This window comes from Triticum urartu, chromosome 2 (genome assembly GCF_003073215.2).
Source record: "Triticum urartu cultivar G1812 chromosome 2, Tu2.1, whole genome shotgun sequence".
Lineage (NCBI taxonomy): Eukaryota > Viridiplantae > Streptophyta > Magnoliopsida > Poales > Poaceae > Triticum > Triticum urartu.
The window spans coordinates 712665541-712686895 of record NC_053023.1 but is presented as its reverse complement, the minus strand read 5'-3'; the positions used below and the strand labels follow the sequence as shown (position 1 = coordinate 712686895).

Here is a 21355-nt window from a genome sequence, read left to right as displayed (position 1 = left end):
CACAACCATGCGGTGCTCCTTCACAAGTGCCATGGAGAAGATGTCGCCTAGACCGCCAGCCGAAGCCGTGGCGTCAATGACCAACGCCTCCTCTTCCTGCTCCGTGACCTCCACCATGGCCATGTGGTTGCCCTCCTCCTCCTTCTCCTAGCTTGGAGGTTGCCCGTCACAATGCAAGCCTTGCGTCGGCCGTCTGCGGAGTGCAGACATCAACATCTTGTAATAGGTGATCTAGGACCGCACTGTAGCAATGAGGAATGGCTGATGATGAACTAGGGGGGCTTGAACAGCGTCAAAGGGATGTGAAGAAAATGGGAAGAATGGGAGGCAGGGTTTGGGAGTGGTCGGCTGTCTGTTTAAATAGTTGGGTAGGCTTCTCGGGTGGCTCACCAACTGCCCGGCCATGTATGCATCACGGCCGGTAGTTAGTGTGAATGCGAATAGGCGTACCGGTGTGAATGTTGCGACGATTTTGAACACGAAGATGGTTTTGGGTTGGATCTGGATTGTCGTACGCCAACGTGATGGACGTACGGACTCCCCAAGACCGCTCCAAGATTGATCAATTTGATCAAATGTGTGAATCTAAAGTTTGTTAGTTCTTTTAAACAGGCTGTATATTTAATCATTTTGATTTTCAAGAGCTATAACTACTAGTCGTCAACCCGTGCGAATACACGGGCTAGTGTATATTCTGTGCTGCCTTTTGTTTTGTTTGAAAGAAAAATTGTATTTATTTTGTACTGAGTACTCTTTGATATTCTCATTCATGAATTTCACTTGTTCACACATGCAAATTTTAATATTTATATGTATATACTATATTGCAAAAATATATGTGCAAATTCAGCAATATACAACATTTGATTAAATGAACTGATTTGCTATAATATATCTATAACACTGTGTATATCATACTATCTATTTCAACAAAGAGTGGAAAATAAATATTTTACTTTGGATTCATAGAGCTATAAATATATGCATCGGCAATAGCATTTTAGTAAGCCATATATATTGAAAACTATTATCCTAGCTATTGAAAGGAAAAGACGTATAATTATATGCCTTAGCATTTGGATCAATAGTAATTTTCTCATATAAAAGAAGCCCAGCTAGGACTATGTTTTGTTTATGTTGTGGTACAAATTTCTTCAGTACTTAAAGACTTCACTTACAATTCATATTGCTTATTATTTATAAATTTTAACTCATCATTTTTCTGAATAACTATTTTTGATGGAGATGTGTAGGCCACTCGATTGAATACAAATTGCATATCAGAGTCTGTGATAATAGCTACACCTAACTCCAGACCAATTAGTTCTACTCATATAAATAAGAGACTGAGGAAATTCCATATAGCAATCAAGCCCACTGAATATCGCTAACTAACTTAATTAATCATCATGTATAACATATAGTGGTTAATTTATATTGTGATCTTCATATAAACACTGCCAGATTCAAAGTCTTTAGATAGAATAGGGGCAACTATACGTATATATGTATCCTTATGTGCTTCCTCTGAATATATATACCTCATGAACAGTGATTGCCTAAAAGGAGAGAGCTTCCACAGAATAATAAGTAAGGAAAATTCGCTCTGCAATCAACTTGAAAATAAAATAAAACATATTTTATGGGTTGCCGCCACTATCCGTAGAATATTTCATATAAACCTTTCCTGGTTTATGGGTAATCGTCCCCACAAATGTTGTAGTTTAGTTGTTTGTAAATATATAAACAAATGGAGTTGAGATACTGATCTGAATATTCATACTACAAACAACATATAAACATATATATCTATATGACTCCATAAGAAAATGAAATGAAAAAAATATCACCTACCATATTGAACTTCCAGTTGTTCTGATGTGGATTCGGCACCATTTCATCTAGCAGAATAAATATGATAATGCCAATAGTAGCCCCTCAATGCTCAAGCCACAAACATTGGAATCCTTCCCACGACTTCTTGTTTCCTTACGAAACCAAGAACCAATTGGAGTAGTAAGAATAGTTCAGTACTTTTTATCGGTGAAGCCATGGCAATACATACCACATACTCTTTTCTTTTCATCTATGATATGTGATGGTCACGTATGATACTTCCATTTGCACATAGTTCTCTCCCTCAAACAAATTTGACACATGATTGTGTAATTACAGTTTTATTTGCTCTGCATACTCAGTAAAACAGCATGCAATTCAAGGGTAGAATTTACAACCACAGGAACTTATTCGAGTGCCTAGTGGGAAAATTGTAATAGAACCTGAGAACACATCGATTAGGTAGTAGAGATTATAAACCGAAAGAAGGAACAATGTATTAGCAACAAAGGTTATTTAGCAGTAAGAAGATAATAGCCCTGACACAAAGAATTAATCACAATCTTTATATATGTGAGCGAATGATCATGGACATGAGCACAGGCATTAAACAACCAAGGGGGCAGAAGGACCAGCAAAAAGAAAACGTATTTACCTGATGTAGAGGCTATGCTGATTGCATTATCTAGTACACCCAGGTCCATGAAAAATTGTTGATATAATTGCTAACAGAATAACCAGTGATCAGAAAAATAAATGTTTCATTGAGTCTACTTAATATTAATTGCATAGTAAAAAAATATCCAATCAGGTAAGGAGGCAGTAGAACATCGTCTTCAGGGGTAAGGCAAGGAGAGCAGCGATTATCTGTGCTAGCAATTGGAGCGATGACAATGACAACACTGTCAGCAAGATCTTGCGACCTTAGCTTCTTGGCCTGGAAGTGGTTCAGTTTCGCCAAACAACAAAATAACAACACAAATGGAAAGCTGTACAACTAAACCATTCCCTTCAGCTAGCTTAAATATTGTGTGCTACCATTTTAAAATTTAACTATCAGATCAACCAAGAAAAGATATAGTCTATTAGGTGTTGATTTTTTAGAAAGTTAGAAACTTATATTGCTCAGATAAGCAGCAGCAGAGTTAAAATTTGTCCCCTTTTTAGGCCAAAATATTAACAGACACATGACTATCAAGACGTGACTAATAACAAAATTAACAACTAAAGAGAAAAAATGATACCAGGAGTGTTGTGGACCAATCGTTCATCATTAGCTGCCGGATGTATGCGATCGTGCATCATTAGCTGCCTGATGTACGTCATGTGATGCTACACATCATACGGTGTCGGCCGGCCCCTGTGCATATTCTATCCTCCTCGCTGTAATGCCCTTCCCTTCTTTTCCTGTAAAAAGATAAATAGGATGCTAGTAAGTAACTGTAGCTAAAGTATTAAACCATAAGTGACACATATAGCAAAATACGTGGGCATAGTTTGTATGGGTCACATTAGGGAAGATCACAAAGCAACATAGCTAGTTATCATGGAATCAAATCTGGAAAATATAGCCATGTTAAAAACGAACTATCAGGCACACACAGTAACCTTTTTTAGAATAGTACAATGATGGACAGAACTGCAATTAGCAATACGTAAGGGACTTCAAGACAAATATATGGCTAACCTGAATATTATCTCTTATAAAAGAGTGCCTTTGATCTGTCTATGAGATAATTCCCTTTCTCAGTTTTTCTAAAAACACATGATTTCTGTGTATGAGATAATTCCCTTTCTCAGTTTCTCTAAGAACACATGTTTTAGGAGCGTAGGCACAGCTACTTGTACCAAGGTAGTAGAAACAACACACCTAAAACACACTGAAATTGATACGTATAATATATCTCCCTGGATACCGTGATTTTTTGCAAGTTGATTGAACCACAAACTTGATAATTGTTCTAAAGAAAGCTCAATAGACACTTTCACTTCAGTTTAAAATTCAGAAACTTAACAATTCGTCAAACACCAAGACTCCATGGGCTCACACCAAGACATGGGGAGGAAATAGACTAGTTAGCGAATCATTTGAACAATTATAAATAAGATGCATAGGGGCTTAGATTACCACATACCTGTGCTAACCATGTCCATGCCCGAAGAAGTCGTTCAAAGTGGATGAGGTCAAAATTCTGAGGTTTGTGGGGCTTAGATTACCACATACCTGTGCTAACAATGTCCATGAACAATTATAAAAATGTTAGATGTCTCCTTGATGCCTTGTTTGATCTTCATGCTGACCCTGACCTTTCCCTCACGGCCATGGATCCTATTTGCTGCTTTCTCATTATCCGCGGTCCAGATGACAGCTTGGGAGACAGTTGACGCCGTAGTGGGCGGAAGCAAAGAGTGATGGCTTGAGCGTTCTGGCTAGATCGCGGATGGTCAGATCCCGGAGCATATGGTCTCAACGGTGGAGGCTTGAACCTGGAGAGGCGGCGGCGGCGGAGTCAGGTAAGGAGCGAGCTGGTGAGAAGAGGAAGGGGTAAGCTATCGGCCAGAATATTTATTTTCCCGAAATTTTTATTATTGATAATTAATATTTCAGTAATTCTGAAACTAAGAAACACTGATGAGAAATTTGAAAAATAGGAAGAACGCTAGGAATAATAACGTCCAGAGCTGGACGCCAATACCAACAACGTCCAAAGCTGGACGCTCTTATAAACAGCGTCCACTGTGTTTGGTTCGACCAGACCCTGTCCAGCTATCTCCGGCCTTCGACTTGTACCCTCAGCAACTTCCGCAGGACCAAAGCTAGACTCCGCCACCTCTAGCCCGCCGAAAATGGCACTCTAGCAACGCACCACCCTCATTTCGCTCCTTGTTATCCCTCTTTGCCAATTCCCATCGTCGTGCCTCGCTCGCAATGGTGATCCGCTAAACCCCCGTTGCTGCCGGGGCCATGGATGTCCATCTTCGACAGCCATATCCTCCTCAGCAAGGACCGCCCCAGCCTCTTCCCTATTACGCTCGGAGCCATCTCTAGCAACACTAACTACTAACATGTCAGTGTGAGCCCTCTCTCCACCCTTTTTGCTCTCCTACACTAGGCATGCGTAACCGTGTGAGTGGATGCGTTGTGAATTTGTGCGTGAATATCTGTGCATGTTGGCATGAACTCGAGTTGTTTTCTACCGAAAAAGGCTCACACCCCGCTTTATAGATAACGCAACGATCATACAACTCGACACCACACCATATACACCCGAGACATGATATAACAATGCAAAATAACAGCGACACCACCACAACCCACTCCAAGATCACAACAAGAATACAAAGAGTGTCCTGCAAGAAGCGGTCGGAGTACTCCACCATGACAGAGGTGTCACAAAGAGACGACGTTGCACCCGATGAATCATGGACTCCAAGACGGTGCCTTCAGGAAGGGCACGACACCGGAGCACCGCCACCACCGATTCAAAAAAATCATGGGTTTCACGAGCAAACCGAAGGAGGAGAGTAGCCGCAACGCCGCCTTCACAAAGGTAACCACGTCTACAGTTGCCGCTGCCATTGGCCTGGTGCAAGCCAAACAAGGATTACCCTATCGCACGCACTCTCCGTCTCCGAGACCACTATTGGTCGCTGAACACCGGACACCATGCCACCCGGACGCCCATGGCAGGGGGAGCCGCCCGCAGCCAGCTCCACCCATGACCCACGCCGCCGCACCTAGCAACCCGTGCCGGTCGCAGCCTGCGCTGCCCGTGCCACCATGCCGCCCGTCACACCACCGCCACAACACCATCTGTAACCGCTTCGGCGCACCAGCACGCCCGTTTTCCAATGCGGTGTCCATGCCTGCTCGATCTGGCCCAGGCCTGACCTCCTGTGCATGGAAGACAAAACTTCCCCGTCGCCGCCTACGCCGACCGGGCTTCGCCCGACCACGCCCTTTGTCAACGATTAGGGAGGAGGGAGAGTGGGAGGGGGAACCCCGACGACGGTGGCTAGGGTTACCCTCGATAGCTCACGGGAGCGACGCAGAAGGGAGAGGGGAAAGAGGGGAAGGGGAGGCCTCCTGACTAGCTCACCACTCGAGTTGTTTTCTTAGTAGCAAGGAGTGTACCGGAGCACACTGTCCATGGTTGAATTGCTGGAAGCTTTCGCCCTCAAGGCAGCCCAGAAAGCAATCACGCTTAGGTGTAGAATGCACAATTAGACTTTCTTGCGACAGTTTTAGTAGCTAATGAATTAGAAATACATACATTCATGTGTGTTAAGACTATTTCTCCTCTAATTTGGCAAAAGCAAACTGGTCTAGAATGGAACAAATGGGCATTTCAGTGATTTGTTATCGATGCCTCACAACCATCACAAAAAAAAACAGCTCACATATTAAATCTATTAAAGGAAATACTCTCAATATAGTTAAAACAAGAGCACCTGACCGAACCACATAACTGGACGTGTTTATAACAGCGTCCAGCCGTGACATCATTCGCAATAGCGTCCAGCCTGGACGCCGTTGTCAATAGCGTCCTTCCTATTTTCAAATTTTGGCCCACCATGATCAATTTTCTAATTGCTGCGGTACTAATTACTAGTAATAAAAAAAAAAACAGCGTGGGCATGGAAAGATTTTTTGCTACGCGAGGACTCTAGAGTCACGTAGAATTACGACTGGATAAACATCAATGTTGTATTGCACGGTTAGATTACTACTACAACACGCTGAATCAGACGCATTATAACCTATTTTAAACTCAGAAAAAATTAGGGCGGAAGAAGTCATGTGGGTTAATCTCCACCGTAATAAATCGGTCCCACCAAATTAATGGCTCCTAATTTCTAATTAACGTGAGAATTTTTAGGGAGTCTGTGATTATTATAAGTATAGATAGATATAGATATAGATAGATAGATAGATATAGATTTAGATTAGTCAAGTGAATACAATGTCATTTTTTTCATTATGGTTTTTACCTCTATGTTACTATATAACACATAGTACACTATATGAGTTTTTATATGGACGCGGATTTGGTGAACATGGTTCACGCGCACCCCTTATGGATAGTAAATTCATAAAAAATACTAGAAGAAAACAAAAAATATCTGAATATTTTTTGTAACATACTTATTCAACCGATATACCCATGCATGAAGTTTCGCAAAGAAATTACATCCTTATTATTTTGGGTAAAAATGACAAAATCGAAGCTATATTAATAAACACTATTTAATGAGCAGTAAGGTCCCAATTGTATTTCCTTCACTAAGAATACCACTGGTGTCAATACTTCATGAAACTTCACACGTTAGTAGAATGGTCGACCAAGCTTGTTACCCCAAAAATTTAGATTTTTTTTCAATTATAGTATATTTTTTCAATTTACTATTCACGTGGGTGGGCATGGAACTATGTTCACCTTTATATTTTGGTTTTTATATCTATTAAGTAATCAATTATATATGAAAACACTAATAAAATCTTGCCACACAAATTTGTGCAACACCCTCTAGTTTGTTACGTATAAAAGCTTAAACTATTAATTGGTGGACGCTTTAATATCACTTTGTTAAAACGTGAGAAAAGTTCATAATTGGAGATTACTTATTGGGAAATGGATCATCAGTTTTATCACTTATTTGATAGAACACTATGACTCAACTAGAACAACAAAATCTTCACGAATATGCGTTTGCACCCCATTTTGTGTGACACCTTCTAAAACGTGTGATGCCAAAATGAGTAAAAAATTGTGTGACTGCATGAAGCATGGCACTATTTAATAGCCTGCAAAGTTCTTAGACAAAGGAGCAGTCATGATAAGAATATCAAAAGACTCACTGCTTCTTCAGTAGGATTTTATTAGGATATTGGAGGTACCAAAGACAATATATGATGCCCGTTTATGTATTTACAACCGAGCTTCACTCGCGGCCGCATTAGTAAACATCTCCTAGCAATTTTATATGTTTAAGTCTTAGTCTGGGTGGACCATACAGAGTCCGCCTCGTCCATGGCAGATTGGTGAGAGTTTGCGAAGAAACTTGATATCCGGCGAGGATTTGACTCTCATCTGATGGCATTTGTGGAAACAGTGCAACGCGAGAGTGTTGAGGGATCTTGGTGGTCTGGCGGGCAGGAGGCGTGGCGAGGGGGGGCGGGACAGCGGCCTGCAATGTAAAACCCTGCTTCCGCTAGCGGACTGGAGCTCAAAGCGTTGCGGAGTGTCCGGAGGACTGGTCCCGCCAAGAGTGCATGACCATTGAGTTTAGAGCCTAGCACGAAACTCCATGAGTTGGTCAGTACGCAAGTGTGTGGAACGTGTGTCCTGCATGGCCAGCCGCTAGCCCGGCGTCGGCATCCCGCAAGACTCCCGGAGTGGACTACTGAAGCGCCCGGCGCGAGGGTGCCGGTCCAACTGATATGACCAAGCAGTGGAGATCAAGCCGCATGATGCATTCGTAGGATAGCAAGTTTAGCACATGTAACAGGACAACTTAATCAAGGAGGTGCTACTTGCCGAAACCCAACTCCCACATGTGTGTGTTTATTAAAGATGAAAATGCCGAGAGTATATCAAGGAATTAATCAAAAAAGGCTCAATGATCAAACCCCTGATATAGCTCTTTTTCGATTAACATCCGATATTACTCAATATACCCCAAGATGGAAATATATCTGATATTACTCAAAGAGTAGGTGATGGTAGATACTCACTACAGTAATCACCCGTAAAATATCTAAAAAATGGCCCTATCTACATGCCATTGGCGCATTTGTTATGCAATGTGACATGAAATACCTAAGCAAGGGTTGGTATCATAGAAACCAAAAGCAGGCCATATTATTAGTGCCAGATAACTTATGTACACTGTTTTTCATACTGCACAATAGTAAACTACATGGTTGACTATTGGATATATAACTTTGTCCACACGCCTTCATCCGATTTGCTCGATATATAACTTTGTCCACACTCCTTCATTTGATTTGCTTGCATGTTGTGACACACGGATCTGCTAAAGGACATATCGTGTTAGGCAAACTATTTAAACAGTGCATCTCATGGACAGGGAGAAAAATAATTTGGTCTATATGAAGGAGAATCACTCCGGATAATATACAATGATCTGGATACAGTGTAGCCTCTTTAACATAAAATAATATAAAAGATAAAATTAAAATTATTTTATCTTAGTATTCTACATGGCCTACAATGGGCAACAGATAAGAATCACAAACCTATGGTGACACAAGAAGCCTCCGAAGCAAAAAAGGCGGCTCAGCGGTGACTTGAAAAGTGAGAGAGGTGGCACGCTGGCCTACATCTCCTCAAACTCTGCGTGGTGCCTATCAATAAGGTAAGAGTCCATGAAACCACACATAATTATTTTTGCTTGCGAAGTGACAACATAAATAACCATGGGATCTTATTTTCTAGAAAAGGATCAACAATTAGAATGCTAGATCTTGGCAACAACAACATAATGCATATTTCCATATCAGAGACATAAATTTCTTAATTCTGAAACAATGCACTTCTAAAATCTTCTATCTATCAACGACATAGTATCAGTGGTTGTCCTTTCAGCAACATAAACAATTAGAGACATGCAACAATGGTACAGACACATGATACAGTAAAAGCATAGAAAAGAAATCAATCTGAATCACAGAGCGAAGGTAGAGAAACCTCACCGACTGAGGTAGGTATACATGTGCTGAACTCAACCTGGACAGAGACACAACCAATAGAAACTCAACATAAGTTAGTTTTCATGAGAAACACAACCAATAAAAGCTAAATAAAGCAATAGAAGGAACCAATATATAACTTTATCGGTACCCAGCATATATGGTTCAATTCTCTTTCAACTAATATATATATATATATATATATATATATATATATGCAAAGGTGAGTCTGGTTACCTTGCATTAATTTAACAGAATGAATTTTGCTTCCCACGGAAACACAAATATGAACATATTTAGTGCAAGTCCAGTGCATGATTCATTTTTTTTTTGAACAAAATGTATATGCAAAGGTGAGTCTGGTTATCTTGCAGTACTTTAACAGAAATATTTTTGGCATCGTACTGATATGTAAACATGAACATGTACTACTTAAAAAAACAGATAATCTGGAATCGAATATCAGTTACCAAAAAAAATGCTTCCAATTGGAACACAAACATGAACATATTTAGTGCAAGTTCAGAAAACGATTCAAGTTCTTTCAACAAACACAGATGCAAAGGTGAGTCTGGTTATCATTCAGTAAGTTAACAAAAATATAAGCTCAGTTGGCAACTCTCTCTGAAAAAATCATGCAGCAGCAATAGTGACAACAAAGCAACTAACTATATGAAGGTCATATAAAAAACAGACTTTAAATCATCACACTGTCTGGATCAAAAATAGAAGTTGCAGAATATATAATGCGTAGAGCTACACACAGCACAAGTTATCTATTAGTTACAACTTTTTCTAAGCACTATTATCTCTGAATGCCTAGTTGTTGGCTGCAGTACAGATAAAGCTCGACAAGTATGGAATGCACATGGTACTGATCTGCTGATAACTACAAGGAAGTTAAGTAAGTGGCTCGCCTGTAGACGACTTGCAACATTTTCCCTAGTGAGTTTCTCAACATTCATGAGCTCAAGTATCCTTTTCGGCACACCTTCTGCATAAACATGAAAGAATAATGAGCAACAAAGTTGCTCCAGAAAAAAGTAGTTACAGAGAAGGAAGGTACTGGTAAGTTCTTACTGTCAATTCCAAGATGGTTGACAGCAGAGATGAATTTTCTATATAATTCAACGGACCAAACAACATGCTGCCAGATATTCCTAAGCTCCTCGATGTGAATGGGTTTTAGGAGATAGATGCAGGCACCATGAGTTATCTCCTTCATTACAGTTTTTGTCTCTCCATTCACAGATAACACTACATGGAAAATAATTGGTTAGCACTGACATTTTTGCCTCCTCAATCAGAAGTACAAACCATAAGATTCGCTGTGCTGAATTGACATTTTGCATATAAAAGAATATACATCCAGCAACATTATATAAGTATACCCCCTAGGCTCCTATTACCAAGACCAGTAAGAAAATCGTGCGGCTATGAGATGGATAAATTTTTGGAACTTACTGATGACGGGGAGGTCCATTTCAAGCCCTACAAGCTCAAGAAGCTTAAAGCCATCCATGTCTAGCATGTGGACACCACTGATAACCAGATCAAGCATGTCCCTGTTTTCCCGCGGCATCCTCAGCGCGATAACAGCCTGATTCGTCGTCGTCACTGGAAACACAACATGTTATTCTTCCAAACTGGGTAACAATACAACAAAAGGGAAATGGTCCTATGAATTTTCCATGATAAAAACCCGATCCCGCGTGCATCTATGTTATAAAAACGGAATCATAAATTCAGGTCATGCAATATAATGAATCTATCCATACAGGTATCATTTATATATGATGCGCAGTACACCAAATCTACTTGTGAGCTGTGACAACTACCAACAGCAATTTTATAGTGGTTGTCCTCGACACGGAACAGAGCAACTAAAATTGACTATGCCTGACCCAGTAGGTGGCTCCTAGACAATTACAAACCAGAACTGCAAAATAACAACAACAAAATTCTCACCGTGATACTGACAACGCCACAGGAGGGTCTCTAGCACACCTTGAGGTAGACCAGGTCGTCATCCACGGCAAGGACTCGCATGCTGACGGGGAACTGGTCCCTCCCCGTCGCTGCCACGCCCCTCCTCACATCCGTCCTCATGAGGACAACAACCTCCAGAAAAATCCCCTCCCTCAGTCGAAGCCAATTCGACGGAAGAAAACCAAGACTTGACCCAGCAGAAGCACCAGCAGGGACAACTCCTGACAGGCAAGGAGCAAGAACATGAATTTCACACAAGATGCAGAGGTTGGTGGAACTTCCTCAGGAGCAGATGCTAAAGAATTGAAATCCAATCCACCCTTACCAAGATAACCTAGTGGTTAGGGAGTGGAGACAGATGAGGACACAAGTGCCTTGCCATCCCCTCTTCTTGTGGATGGTTGCGGCCAAGTGGACGGCAAACTACAGACGTGGCAGGAGCGCTCAGATCATACATGGACCAGTTGCAATGTGGCGAACAAAATCAGACACACACACATACACAGAGAGACAGAGAGAGAGGAGGGAGGGACACACCTGGCAATGGCTTTCGTCGCCCGCTTCTGGTGCCACGAGCCAGGCTTGCCGCCGCCGCTGCTGCTGTAGAGGCATCCGTCGGGCACACTGTAGAATCGGGGGCGGCACGCCTTGACTCTTGCTCCTCCTGCCAATGCGCTGGACCAAGCACCGTGGGCAAGTGCAAAATGGAAACTGAACTTCTAGACCAGTATTAGGACTGGCCGTAGTGAACCTAGGGAACCTAATGTGTATCACATCGATAGGCTTGAAATAGCGTCTGTTTAGGAACACCAAAGAACAGAGAAGTTTCATATGCACATCCTTCCTTCAGTTGACCCATAAACTTAGGAAAAAGCTTCTCACCAATCTCAACATAGACGTGGTTGCCCTGCCAAGAAACAACATGCATCAGTTACCAAGCAGAAAAGGCAGGAGAAAATTACAAACAACATAGGGCACGGGGGCTAGAGAAGCCATATACCTTGGGCATCCAAAAGGACCATGTCGGTGTCTTTCATAGGACTGTTATGAGTGGATCCACGATGCTGCCAGATACGCGAAACATACACACAGATGGTTAGGTTCCTGCTCCCCACAACAAGAGCCTGCAGATCAGCCATCACCATCTACAACAAAAGGACCAGCACCAAAATACAGCACCACCGTTAAACTCAGTAAATCTCTATGACATAAACCAAACCGCGGAATAAAGCAAATCCCAGTACATGCGGACATTCAAAATACCACCCCCATCGCATGAGCACATATTTATATAGCCAGCACTATATGTCGCCACCCAAAATGTCATCCAACTCACAAAAGCATGCCAAAACCTACCAAAATGAAGACTACCATCATACACAGACCTAGGTCATCCCCGCGGCCCGGAAGACCTCAGGGAAAACAATGTTCTTGTTCTCAGAGCCGCATTTGCCATCAGCATCTAATATAAGGATTTTCAAAGAAGCCCCTCGACGTAACACGAGACACTGCCACATATAGCTGCCCGTGCGTAAAAACAGGACCCTTAAGATATATACCAACAGCAGACAGGGTCTGTCCCTGTCTCTTATTAATTGTCATGCATGGCATAGCACACACGAACAGGAAACTGGCGACGTCTAAGCACAAAGGGTGCATTTCCCTTCTTTGCCAATAATTCAATCCTGGGGATATAAACGGTATCACCCACATGTGAGCCAGTCATAATGACAGCTTCGATAAGCCGGTCACCTAATTCTTTTACAATCGGTCGTGTACCGTTACACAAACCATTTGCCTGGCTCAGGTTTCTAAGAAGCATAATCAGAACACCAACCTTAAGAGTCAGCCTATGATTTGGGAAATTTATAATTTTAGTTGCATTCAGGTACTCGATTGGATAGTAAACATCTTTGTCCCTAACAGAATCCGTAGAATCGTCAACAGAATCAGCACTCAAATAGTCTCTGCTATCAGTAGGAACCAATGCAAGAATATGTTCATTAATATCCTCTGCATGGTCGTTGGTAGGGGCTAAAATGGCTCTCTCTTGCAAGTAACCAGAGTTCAAATAGTTATGCAAAAAATCACCATAGACAGAAGAAACAATAGCAACTATTGGATCACCAGACGTACAAACCAAGAGGTCGTCCGGTATCTGTATCCAAAAAGCCTCGACCTCATCACCTCGCCTTGTGACAGGCAACTTCCCTTCCCCAAGATCTAGCACCCATCTGCTAAATAAGGCAACATCCTTCTGTGCCTGGGTATCCGCACCATGCACACCCAAGCGCATGTTAATAGAAAGCGACAATTTCTGAACAGAATGCCACAGTGGAGAATTCGTGATTGCCGCATCAATGATTTGAGGCCTAGTACCTCCCTCAACAACTGGTAAGATTTGTCTAAGGTCACCACCCAAGACCATCACTACTCCACCGAACGGAATATCCGCAAGATTTGGATTAGCCACAGAGAGGACATCACGCAAAGTTCTATCTACAGCCTCAAAGCATTTCCTGTGTGTCATTAGCGCCTCGTCCCAAATAACAAGTGAAGATACCATCAACAACTTACAAAGCTTAGAGCCTCTTTTAATATCACACTGTGCATTATCTTCAAGAAGAATAGGTATCTTAAAGCGAGAATGAGTAGTCCTCCCATCAGGAAACAACAGCAACGCAATGCCCGACGACGCAACAATAAGCACTATCTTCCTCTCGCCCCTAAGGAAAGCACATATTGCACTCCACAGGTAAGTCTTCCCAGTACCGCCGTACCCAGAGACAAAAAAAAGCCCGGTTTCCCCGCCTGCACACACTCTACAATTGCCTTATAAGCAACCAATTGGTCCTCATTTAAACTGTCAAACATAACCAAGGACTGTTTAGATAGAGCACATGCATCATAAGACAGTTCCTCACGAATTAGACGATTATCATTAGACTGCTCACCTTCGCTAGAGCGAGACGGCAAGTTAAAACTTCTTATATCAGAACCATGTTTCAAGAAAATGTCGGCCAACTCGTCAAGAAGCATATTTCTCAATCTTTCAGGAGGAACATCATAGTTTGGATTACCCAGGGCACGATGGAACCCATGTTGGATATCATCGTACATGCTAGCGCAGTAACGTTCAAAGAAACCCATCTCATCCTTGATAGAACAATGCATGAGCATAGTCACAAATAGTTGTCTAAGTCAATGCCCAAACCCCCAGACAACCGCTTCATCAAACGCTATGTACCACTCATTATCGTCTCCTAACAAACCATGCGCGGCACAAGCTTCTTTAAAGGTGTGATAAAGACGAGCAACATATGTTCGGAGATCTTCGAATGACCTAGCCCCCTTAACAATCATCAAAAGCATGCGCAAGTAATACAACTCACCACTCAAAGGATGTACATAATATACGCGGCCAATCTTTTCACCCCTACCCCTTGGATGCCATGACCTACTTTTAGCGTCCCAGGTCCAAGCAGTTGGAAAATCGCAATAAGTTAATGATCGGGCCTCTTCGAACATCTCATTCGCAACAAACCATTCGGTAAGCATAGTCTTTCGCAAGAAGTCAGAATCAACAATTTTCGTGAGGTCAGCACCAGCACGATAGTAGACAGTATTCATGCCAGGCATATGAACGGTCAGCCTTTGAACCGACGGCATTTTAAAGTGTATTTCAAACCCAAATATGCGCCACAATGCATCATACTCACATATATACCGACATATCAGATACTCCTGAACCTCATCTACCGTACGACAACCAGATTTAGTCAATTTTTTAGCCTTTCTAACATGACCTTAGAGTAGTCAGCACCTTTGGTCACATACTTAAAGAGATATTTCATCACCTGTGTCTTATTACACCACTCTACATTTATATGTCCCTGAAATTTCTTGAGCATTGCCATATTATAAGGAACAACATGCCTATTGTCAAGGTAATGACCATTTTTATAGACCCTTCGACCGTCGTCACGACGTCGATATAAGGCAAACCCATTATCATCAATGACAGTGGTATCTCTAAAATCTTTTGGGAAATATTTAGAACAAACACCCTTTTTCATGCAGACACATTTATCGTTCATTTCACCACACGGACCATGCATCATAAACTCAGAAACTAAAGCATATCCTAGAGGATCAAGCAATGCATCAGGTATTTCAGCAGATATTAATGAATTAATATTTTCAACACCAATCTCACCGTTACCCCCTCTCCGCTAGACAAGTATATGCGCGTGAGGCAGTCCCCGCTTCTGGAACTCAACGGTATACAACACTGAAAAAGGACATAAAAGCTCAATTAGACAGCCCAGCCAACAGAAGAAGTAAAACATCATTAAAAACAACGACCACACACACACAACACAGCAGTCACAATACCGGCCGTAATGGGGCCAAAAGCCAGGCCTGACTTAATCTCGTCCAAGTACTCGGTGAGCTTCATGTGATAGACCCTAACAACAATATCCGCCCTATCAGAAGGTGTCTGACCTGGTTCCAATGCACTGGTGATCTCAGGCCACTTGGGATTGCAAGTGAAAGTGGTAAATATGTCAGGGGCACCGTGCACCCGACAAACGGCAAGGCCATCATGGAAATTTTCATGGAAGTAACGACGACCGCCTATGTGACTGGAAGGTACAATGGTCCTCTTCCCAAGAGCATCACCATCAACACACCCATCACCTACCGCATCGGTAATACCCTGCATGTGCTCTGATCTAAGCATGTCCTGATTTCTTATGATATACCAAAGTCTACTTTCATCGATGCACGCACGTGCATCGACAACCGACTGAGAGGAGAGGAGACCATAACATATACATGGATTGGGCTGATCACCCTTGTAATGGCACATAAAACGATAGTAATCCTGCATGGTCATCCTATTCCAACTATTTGTGGAAGCATCACCACCCCCAGAAGGGTATGAAGAGGACGCCTCAACGGTCGGACTTCCAGGTGCAAGATTAGGATCTATATATAGGTCCATCATCATCATCTTCTTCAGGAACAATCAAGTGAGGAACATCCACCTGGAACCCTCTCTCTCCATAAGGGAAAAGCAATGGGTATTGCAGAGGCATGATGCAGTGTTCAGAGAAGATATCTGCTGCAAACCGTCAGAACGACTGCAAACAACAATATCCCGAGAAGATGCCTCTAACGTGAAGCCACCACCGACAACTAAAGCAGCAAGCCCAGTGGTTGTAGGCAAACTAAATTGTGGACTATCGCCCTCCGAAGGTCCAATAATACGAATCGAGATATCCTCGATGGGTTCATCACCACGATCCTCTATCATCTTACTTGCCTCCCTAAAGGTCTGTACCAATGGGTTAAACTCATTAAGCATGTCTCTAAGACCAACCACAATACTCTCATCCACACCCCAGTAGGCTTATCCTCTGGATTTAAGGCATTCATCCTATGTCTAATCTCATTAGCTGGGTCATGTATATACAACTCAGCAAACTTAGGGGTATCATCACCGCTAGGCACCAACGAACCAATACGATGAGACACTTGACCACCGATCTTAAAAATCTTAGGTCCATGGCTGCCACCAAACGAGCGTTCAATGGTAGCATCCATCGAAGTGAAAGCGAACATACAGTTGTACTCACGTATAGTCCGGATGAATTTTTTAGCACGAGAAGTACCATCGAATCGAAGGAGCTCCCAGAGATAGGCCGGGGGATCCTTAAAGGGAGGGATATATACCTTAGCGCCTTTACAACAATGATTATAAACCATCTTACGATGTGTCCAGGATGACCTGGACTTTGAACACTCAGCAAACCAAAAGGAGGCACCACAGTATTGGCACAAGAAATCCGGAGGGCCGTAGTATGACCTATCTGCATAGCAAGCTAAACGGGCACCAAAATAGAAAACTATCAGCCACAAACCAAGGATAAAAGGAAGACAATAATCACATAGCCAAAACAACAAAGGCCTGGTTAATAAGTACCTTTAAGGGACTCGGCAAACTTGACTGAGAAACCTTGCCAATCCTTTGGCAAAGGCCCTTGAACAACAATCTCTGAAAATGCACGTAAAACCAACTAAGAGACCATACAGCAAAAAGCAACAACTAACAACAAACCAAGAAATCTCACACCTTCGCATCCAGGACGCCGCAATTTAATGGACACTTTCCGTTTTTTCCATCTGTTGCGGTCTACCCCGATCACCTCCACACTGACATAAACCGAGAAACCATGCCAATCCTTCGGCAAAGGCCCATCAACGACATGTTCTTAACAGGACATGCAGAACAAAGTAAGACAACACACAGACAACAACAACAACCAACGACAAACTAAGAACTTTCACCCACCTTCGTATCTAGTGCGCCGAAACTCAACACACATTTTCCGTTTTCTGCGATTTACCGCAGCCACGGTCGAGCTCAGAAAAGGAAACCAGCCATCACCTAACCACGTCGCAAACAACACAATAAGAAATAATTATCATCAACCCCAACAAAATACCCTAGGAGACAAAATACAAAAGAATAATGGATACACACGTACTTGTACGGCTTCGAGGAGGACCCCCAACAGGCTGGCGTGGCACGTAACGTCTAGTAATCCCAGGGACCAACACACGCCTAGGAGCGGCGGCGTACCTAGGACCAGCAGAATGACCAGGGGCAGACACATGTATAGCAGCGGCTGCATGCCCAGAATTAGCACCGCGACCAGGGACACAGCCACGAACACCCCTACCACTTGACCGAGGTATGGCGCCACGCCCAACAGCAGGCATCTGCCGAGCGCCACGCCCATGCCTGGGTATGGGCTCAGCTCCAGCAGCAGGCACCCGCCGACTCACACCCCTACGCCTGTCAAGAGGCTCACCTCCAGCGGCAGGAACCCGGCAAGCAGCGACATGATCAGAAACAGGGGCACACCCTATATTAGAACCTCCACGGCCAGTGGCTCGTCCACGACGACCAGCAGACCGCCCACGGCCACAGCCATGACCACCAGGCTCAACCGTGGCTTGAGCATGAGCCGCAACCGGACAACGCGCCATGTCAACAACCCAACAACATCATACACACACGCTGGACAAATAAGAAGCAAGAACCACGTAAGTATACATTAGAGCATAGCAGCAACACACCTTGTTTTAGAATGATTTATAGAAAAAGCATTTGGACATGACTGAGTAAAACGAAAGTGGAACTTGAAGAATAATAAACTATGAAAAGAACTCTTGAGAGACTAAATATCAAAATGATCGAGCGATTGGACATTAGTACCTTGGGTCTAGCTGCTTGTTAACAGAAAGATCCAGTGGAAGTGACCTAGTTATAAGATGTGCCTGACCTGGATAGATAATTTACAGAGAAAGATTATTTGTGGTGGATTTTGCAATGAAATTTCAAAACCGACTTTTGCATTGCATTGCGGCGCGGCGCTGATTGCTCATCTAAAAAATTGCACGACCTATTAGAAGTATATGGACTATTTTCTTTGAATCATCCATTGATCTGGATCTGTGAATTTATGAGTAGGTCTTGTGCAAGGAATATACTAAGGTGTGTAGTTTCCCGCACGCAAAAGAAAGAAAAAGACCCATCTGCCTTCAGCTAGAGGGCGAAGCGAAGACGTTTGACTTTGATGTCAGGTTAAAGGTTCAGCGGTTGAGCGAACTGATGTCCATTACCAAGGGGGGGGTGGGGGGGGGGGCATTTGCAAATAAATATAAGATGAAAGGAGGAGATATCTGCCTTGTCCAATAGGACATCAACAGTAGGAGGCTTATGTTCAAGATTTATCTGATTAGATCATGCCTTGTCCAACAGGACATCAACAGTGGATGGCTCATGTTCAAGATTTACCTACTTAGATTAGAGTGAGCTGTAAATAGCTAGATAGACTAATGTAGAGTGTAAAACTACACAGCCTTTACCTGCTATGATCCACCATATGGTGCTGCAAATACCAAACTTTTACAGAGTATACAACGCACAAAATAATCCACGTATCAGCGACGAATGGATAGAACTGGGAAAGAAACTGGACGTCAATGCATTGTTTAGAGCAAGTAGAAAATAATAATAAAGAAAATAGTTCACAGATGAAAATTTAACTGTTCTGATGACACACACTAAAGAGCACATCATATACAGTCACTTAGTAATTAGTAGCTGCCATTCTCCAGAAACTTTGGAAACAGTAAACAATTAAAAATGTGAAATGGAGAGTATGATAAGAATACAGAGGCAAAAAGACCGAGTTAAATCGTCACATATATAAACAAGCAGCAGGATGAGTATAACATAGAAATGTTAACTGGTAAGGACTCATGAGAATTATCCGGTGGTGCTAATTATGGTTCAATATACTACTCCTTTATAACACCATGCAGAAAAAATTAGTACAGACTAAACAGCGTCAATAAGCACATTGTTCTTCCAAAAGAAAAATTGTTGTAAGCAAATAACTATGCAATGGATTGTCCTGCCATATCCAGACATCAAACAGAAATCTCATCCTTCATCTTGAACCTCTACCTCTCACCACAAAATAGAATTTTTTGATCCATAAGATGAATATGTTGAACCATGGTAAATAGCTAAACTGAATCTAAATCAGGAAGAGGTGCAGATCTTGATATCATGGAGATTGATAATTGTCAAACATGTGTAAACAAATAAATGGAAGATGTATGACTAATTAGAGTAAATTATACAGTGATTAACTCAAGAGTAATATTTGCAAATGTTTGCAGTGTAGTTGATCATGATACATTACACAATATCAACAGGTATTGACAATGACAAGGAGGTGCTACTGCTCTTTGATGCAACAATCTCTTATTCCTAACTTGTATTCCTTAGAGGCTTTTATTCAAAATTAATATGTTTCTGCTGTTTCAGAAGTTACAGGACACAAGAGGCACATCAACTATGGATCTGTAGACCGGGCTAGATAACTGTATGCTTTTTGTAAGAGGGACGCCATCAGAAGACATGCATTAACCTCGATCCTGGCCCAGGTATGTTAGAACTATGAACTATCAATCAGTTGATCTCAAAGGAACTGTATCGAGTAACTGCAATACGTCAGTTTACAATAAAAAAAGTGAACAGCAAGCAAGCAAAATTTGACGGGGCTCACCTTGAGGTCCTCCTCGTCTCTGCAACGGGTGCTCAAAGGAGGCACTTTGTGCTCCCCGACAGCAACTTAGTGGCCGAGGCGAACTCGGCGGCCTCCGACCGGCCGGCGTAGCGCCCCCGAGGATGAGCCGCTTCCCCGTGACCTTCCTCGGCACTGGATCGCCGCCGAGGAAGATCCAACGATGGCGCGCTCCGCCTGGCCTCCTCCCGCGCGACGGCGCGCGCTCCGTCGGGAACAGCAGCGTGGGCTTCGTCTCCTCCCTAGGCGTGATGCACGAGCAGGACGGGGAAGCGGCGGTGCGAGCGGCAGGCCCTCGATGGCGACCCCGGCGCAAGTAGAAGAAGCGGATGGGGACCGCGGCGCGAGCGGGACGGCTAGGATTTCGTGGGAAGAGAGGAGCGGGCGAGGAAGAGAGGAGCGGGTAGGAGGGGGACGAGAGTTCCAGTGCTCGCTTCCTCGCTCTCACATCTCACGCCCTAGCGCTAGCGCTAGTGGACCCTTTTCCAACAAGGCGAAATACCAAAAATGCCCTCCGCGGGGCACAGAATAAAATGCGGTGGCAGAAGATATTTACCGCTCGAGGGACACTGTTTCGATCCACAGTAGCTCGACTCAATCCGACGGCCCGTACCTCTCCATTTTGCAATCGAACGGACGAAAACGC

The 21355-nt window shown here is 43.0% G+C and overlaps 1 protein-coding gene and 1 pseudogene across 5 annotated transcripts; both read right to left on the bottom strand.

The window, feature by feature from the left end:
* Window positions 1-8458: 8458 nt before the first annotated feature.
* LOC125540039 lies at window positions 8459-11962 on the bottom strand (annotated as a pseudogene).
* Window positions 11963-12199: 237 nt separating this feature from the next.
* LOC125540038 lies at window positions 12200-21144 on the bottom strand. 5 transcript variants are annotated; one of them, XM_048703611.1, is made up of 12 exons: window positions 20692-21144; window positions 19481-19575; window positions 18828-18894; window positions 18094-18629; window positions 17898-17993; window positions 17679-17816; window positions 17529-17600; window positions 17279-17427; window positions 15756-15830; window positions 12540-12684; window positions 12422-12446; window positions 12200-12335 (listed from the first exon to the last, which is right to left on the bottom strand). In XM_048703611.1, the coding sequence occupies exons 4-11, from the start codon at window positions 18596-18598 to the stop codon at window positions 12427-12429; spliced, it is 1200 nt and encodes a 399-aa protein (XP_048559568.1). In that variant the 5' UTR covers window positions 18599-18629; window positions 18828-18894; window positions 19481-19575; window positions 20692-21144; the 3' UTR covers window positions 12200-12335; window positions 12422-12426. The 5 variants fall into 5 exon arrangements, with proteins under 5 accessions (XP_048559568.1, XP_048559563.1, XP_048559566.1 ...); XM_048703606.1 differs by having other exon boundaries at window positions 12200-12446; XM_048703609.1 differs by lacking the exon at window positions 18828-18894 and having other exon boundaries at window positions 12200-12446.
* Between the last annotated feature and the right edge of the window lie 211 nt (window positions 21145-21355).